The sequence below is a fragment of the Eumetopias jubatus genome, unplaced genomic scaffold, assembly GCF_037043125.1.
Source record: "Eumetopias jubatus isolate StellerSeaLion01/CBP00866 unplaced genomic scaffold, mEumJub1_p1.0 scaffold_12, whole genome shotgun sequence".
In the NCBI taxonomy this organism is placed as follows: domain Eukaryota; kingdom Metazoa; phylum Chordata; class Mammalia; order Carnivora; family Otariidae; genus Eumetopias; species Eumetopias jubatus.
This window is the reverse complement of record NW_028274818.1, coordinates 20,797,342-20,802,678: the sequence shown is the minus strand read 5'-3', so window position 1 is coordinate 20,802,678 and position 5,337 is coordinate 20,797,342. Positions and strand designations below refer to the sequence as shown.

The 5,337-nt window shown below is 36.1% G+C and overlaps 1 protein-coding gene across 4 annotated transcripts; it reads right to left on the bottom strand.

The window, feature by feature from the left end:
• Window positions 1–836: 836 nt before the first annotated feature.
• Window positions 837–5,100, bottom strand: RGS1 (regulator of G protein signaling 1). 4 transcript variants are annotated; one of them, XM_028104742.2, is made up of 5 exons: window positions 5,015–5,100; window positions 4,464–4,544; window positions 3,978–4,042; window positions 2,427–2,590; window positions 837–1,674 (listed from the first exon to the last, which is right to left on the bottom strand). In XM_028104742.2, exons 2-5 carry the CDS (start codon window positions 4,538–4,540, stop codon window positions 1,489–1,491), a joined length of 492 nt encoding a protein of 163 aa, XP_027960543.1. In that variant the 5' UTR covers window positions 4,541–4,544; window positions 5,015–5,100; the 3' UTR covers window positions 837–1,488. The 4 variants fall into 4 exon arrangements, with proteins under 4 accessions (XP_027960543.1, XP_027960541.1, XP_027960542.1 ...); XM_028104740.2 differs by having other exon boundaries at window positions 4,907–5,099; XM_028104741.2 differs by having other exon boundaries at window positions 3,978–4,039; window positions 4,907–5,099.
• Window positions 5,101–5,337: the final 237 nt, after the last annotated feature.

Below are 5,337 nucleotides of genomic sequence, written 5' to 3'. Positions count from 1 at the left end.
TCCACGAGATATGGGAAGATACAGCTATAGAGGTTATGCTGGCATATGCATCATCTTGATTATTTTCCTGCTGTCTATAGGTGATGACTATAGAGTAGTCTTATTTTCCTACTTACTTGACATGTAGAGGACTGTTGCAGACTTGAGTGATTTAGGAAATGTCTTCTGGTCAGTGGGGGGCAGTGTCGTACAGCAGAAAGAGGACAAATCGTGTCATCAGAGATTTGTGTGCAATCCCGGCGGCGTGACTGTCCCTTAATCCCAGGGTTCCCCGCCCTGAACTATCTTTAGAATCACCTGCGGTTTCTTTCTAAAATGTTGATTTTCATCCTCTATCCCTTCAAGATTCTGATTCAGTCAGTTTGGGATAAGGCCCTGAAAAAGGTGGGGTTCTGTTGTGGTGGTGGTTGTTTTTTAAACATCCTAAGTAATTTTGATAGCTAAATTTGGGAATTAGTGATTTGATGTGAGTTTCACCTTTCACAGGGTTGCTATGAACACTGAGTTTTATAAAGTTTAAATCACAATAAAACATCAATTGCTAATTGGGTTACTTCTTGAAATAACTATTCCATCCCCTTTCTAAATACGTCTTCAATTTTTTATCAGTTTGAAGCTCTACCATATGAGAACATAATTGTTTGCTTTTTATGCATTGTGACAGCAAAGAGAAAACGAATAAACCCTGTCCAATAGATATGCATAATACATAAGTATAGGATTAGTTTTAGATGTTGAAGAGATGATAGAAAGTAGAAGACCCATGCTTGAATTTTTGTTAAATATGAGGAATAAATACCAGTTTCTGAAAAATGGCAAAGAAACATAAACAGAAATTGCTTCTATATATTTTTAATACAAAACTCATTTTTACTGACACTGTGATAATTTAATTTACAAATAAATTCTGACTTCCCAGTTTTAAGAGCAATAGCTTAAGTTAAATACATTGTTCTTTTCTTCTCTTTCAAGCCAAAAACAAACAAAAAATACAAAACACCAAAAACCCTTGCAAACATCAATAATAACAACGGTGGTTTCAAACACGTATTTTCCAAACAGCCATCCAAGTTAAAGAGATCGCAGCAGTTCAATACAATCTCTGTATAATAACATGTAGCATAAATATCAGTTGACCTTGAAGCTTATAGCATGTTTTAATCGGTTTCAAAACCTTTATTCACAGTTCCTGTGTAATTGGAGTTACCCGGCCTTCTCAGTTCTGAGGGATTTTCTGATATGTCCACTGTTTTTTTACGACAGGACCACAGTATCTCCTTCCTTCTTCTGTCTCTCAGGTCTCATCTTGCTTATGGGACTTCCACCCTGAGCCTGGATAACTTCCATGTTAATCCATTTCGAGTTATTTGCTCTTCCCCTGGGCCTGTGGAGTCACTCAAAAGGGCCAGGTTGTTCACCCAGGGAGCCATAACTGGTACATTCCTCTGTCCTTGATACAATCTTTAGTTCTCTCCGGCCAGGAAGTGATCACTTTAGACTATTAGCCTGAAGTTCGTTCAGAAGATTTAAGTACATATTTGATTTGAGAAACCTGGGATAGGAGTCCTTTTCCATAAGAGTATATATAATTTTTTGGGCTTCATCAAAACACGTGGGGGTTGGTGCTTTAATCTTCTTGGCTGTAGATTCTCGAGTGTGAAAGTCAATGTTGATCTAAAAAGAAATACTCGCTAATTAATACACACTTCCAAGGTACTGCACATTTTACTATGTGACTGTGTTTGTTGAAGCACCTCAAGATAATGGCATTAAGCCCTCATTTATATAAGCTTAATTATCTTTTAAATGCCTCCTCCAAACCAGCTCTATAATAGATATGAAGGAGGTAAAAAGAAATATCACAAAAAAATCTTTGTTCCAAGTTGGCCCATTGTATAGTTGGGAGATGCAAAAGAGGCAAACATGAAAATTTTAACTATCCATACAAGGTGATACATGCATCAGAAAAAATGGTGTGGTCATTTAAAATTTATAGGAGAGAGGACACTTTGTGTAGCTATTTTTTGCTTGATCAAGAATATTTAACTGGAAGGTGGGACTATTACTAACTGAAAATATTTCTGCTGCTGGAATTGTATGTATTACACTAATCCGTATTTTATCCTAATGTAAAATGAGCTAACTCATTAAGGACATTCTGGCATGCAGTTCTGGCTAGTAACACTGCTACTCCTTACCCCATCCTTATTATGTTAGCTAATTTTGCAAAATCAATCTTTTCATTCTACTGTCTTCAGATACAGAAAATTAGATTATTATTGCACTGAACTATTGAACATACCTAAATATTTAGTGGTGAAATTATGATACTTAAAAAAGATCTAATCTTGCTATGACTGCGGAATGCTATTTCTGCACCTAAGTTCCTTTACACATAAACTGATGATAATGAAGATAATACTCACTTGTTTAGCAGCATCTGAATGCACAAATGCTTTATATATTTTCTCTGCTTTGCAATGCAAAAGATCAGACTCCGTTTTTTTATAGTCTTCACAAGCCAGCCAGAACTCAATGTTCTCCTCACTGAACTCAGACTTTAGGAAATTTCCAAAAACATCTTGACCAACTAAAAAGAAAGGGTGAGGGGTGAGATAATTAAATCAATTGAGCCAGTAAATGGATACTTTAAAGAAGAAATTTGCAAGAAAAATACTATTGTGTTGCCTAGGCTCAAAGGTAAGGGATGGCCAACACTGAAACAGCTGTGTTGTAAATCATAAAAATGAGAAGACGTCAGAGATTCCTTCACTGATAGTTTATCTGGGGCCAGACAAACCTGTCCACAGTCCCACAGCTGCTTAGTCATGGCTACACAACTGTGCTTTGCTTCCATCTGCTAATTAAGATTCTGCTCTTGTGATTACAAAACAATCTCTTCCCTTACACATACAACTCCTAGCCAGACTGCAGAGTATTTTAGGGAAGCAAACATTGATGAAGGTCATTAACATCATGTTCATTATCAACAAATACAATTTCCCCATCCAGTTCATATTAGTCAGAAAATGTGCTGATGTACTGATTCTATTTGCTAGTGTTACTGAGGCTTTTAAATGCGCCATTTCTATACCATTTATTCGTTTGGTTGGATGTAAACTAAGTCGGATGATGAGAGGGATGAACCACATTGTACTACTTGACACCCTCCCCCCCCCCCCCCAGCAAGGATTCTTATTTGTTTGTGGGGAAAAAAGGATTAAGTTCATCCTCTAGATAGAGACCACACTGCTCATCTCAACCTGATTGAGGTCCTAATCCCAAAGACTTGCAATTCCCATGATGAGGGAAAGGCGAGCTAATCTCATTCTTTACCTTCTCTTACCAGAAACTCCCTACAAGACTCTGCCTAAAAATTCTTTTTATCATATCTGCCTTATCATGTGTCATGTTATATATCATGCAATTATGTACTGTGTTTCTCAACTTCTTTCAAGGCAGCAAGGCACGGTGTCCTTGTTTTTGAATCCTTGGTGCTTCTAAAATGCCTGCCACATAGAAGTAGGCTAAATGAGTAAATGAATGAATGAATGAATAATAAAATAGTGAATTGCCTGAATGAATCTTACTTCTTACATCCAGCAGTTACAAAAATACATTCTATAGATAGCTTTCAGAATGGCAGTTCATGTGTTGAGATATTTGGTTTACTTTTAAAAACTAAACTTGAAACTTCAGAACCCCAGCATAATTTTAAATTTTGCTCCCATAATGATCCATGGTAATACCTAATTGTCTCGGCAAATTTGCCTGAAGGACAGTGACAGAACTGAGTGCTAGGTCAGCATTACACTGCAACGAGGCACAATATGCTGAAGCTATTAGTGACTACAGAAAAACTGGAATACAGCTTTTCACACACTCTTCTATCCAGAATACTATATTTTAATGAGGTCATTCAATCTATTAGTGTATTGAGCTAAACCCAAAACCATTTAGTAGTTAACCATACTTACTTTGGTTTGCAAGTAGTTTTTCCAGAGATTGAGACCACTGCATTACTTCATTAACGGAGAGTCTGCTGGGGACAAAATTCACATAAATTAGTAAAATATTCTTGTGTGTGTGCAATCACATGTGAAATCAGAATGGCTGCTGTATTTTGATAACTGTGTGAACTAAGATTCTAGTTCCATATATTTTCTTAAAATTTATCTATAAGAAAACAAAACTTCCTTTAGAATTACTATAGTTACGAAAATATCTGCCAATAAAATGTGAAGAAATCCAAATACATCTACTCTAACAGTGTAGCAAATAGCCAATTATGCACACACATGTTGGTACTTAATTTACATTGGTACTAATGTAGTCTACTCTTACTTGGCTTGTTACTTAAAAGAAACAAAGTCTAGTATGTGCAGTATTAATCACTTGCTAGAATAGAGAGATAATGCATAGGCTGCTCTTAAAATGATAGTTCAACATATTAGTATACATACATGTCTTTGGACTTAGAAGGTTTAATTCCAGGTTCCAGATGTGGGATCATAGATCTCAGGTACGCTTTCACATCCATTCTACTACAAAAGATACAAACATGAATATTTGCATTTCTTCAGTAGAATACATTTTATTTGCACAAGGAACATGAAATAGACTTTTCCAAGGAACAAGGCAATAATAAAAATAGCTGTTACAACATTTTTCTATATTAAGATTGAGCTAATTTTTATGAGCCAAAGTCTGCAAAAATTTCCACATAATTTAATGCCCTGTGATTCATTTTTTGAATACAACTGAATATACTTATACACATATACAACAGCTAATCTCTGATTTAATTAACTAAATGCTCATATTTTCTTCCACTCATTCTCAATCCTTCTGCCATTAAAGATAATCTAAGTCCAAATTCACAAAGTGAGACACCGAATGAACTTACAAAGTCTTTGGTCTCTTTTTATGCGTTTTATCATCTAGAAGTGAATGATCAGTTTCTTTCAATTCCTTTGGATTAGCAGAGAAGAACATTCCTGGCATTTTGTCTAACCTTGGCGCGGAGAAGGCTGCTCTTCGTATGGTCCTCACTCGGCAAATATCTGCTCGTCAACGTCTCTGCTGCTTTATATAGTAAAGGCAGACGGGCTCTTGCTGTTCAACTGAGTCTGTTTACCAAGTGATGTTACCACAGACACTGGAAGTTCCCTCTTTCTTGGTGTGTTATGACGTGTATCTTGAAAAAAAGAAGCATACAGTGATGTCTTGTGGTTGAAACTCAACCATACGAGAATAGGTCACTTGATTAAAAAGAAAGAAAGAAAATTAAGCATACAGAGGCACACACATATACCACATGTCTGAAGTATTAGCAGC

Excerpts from the sequence above, each read along its gene's own strand:
- RGS1 (XM_028104740.2), bottom strand. The coding sequence starts at position 5,004 with ATGCCAGGAATGTTCTTCTCTGCTAATCCAAAGGAATTGAAAGAAACT. Across the intron at positions 4,043-4,463 it reads CCTTCTAAGTCCAAAGACAT|CAGACTCTCCGTTAATGAAG; the intron begins GTATGTATACTA and ends TTTTGTCCCCAG. Across the intron at positions 1,675-2,426 it reads ATTCAGATGCTGCTAAACAA|ATCAACATTGACTTTCACAC; the intron begins GTGAGTATTATC and ends ATTTCTTTTTAG.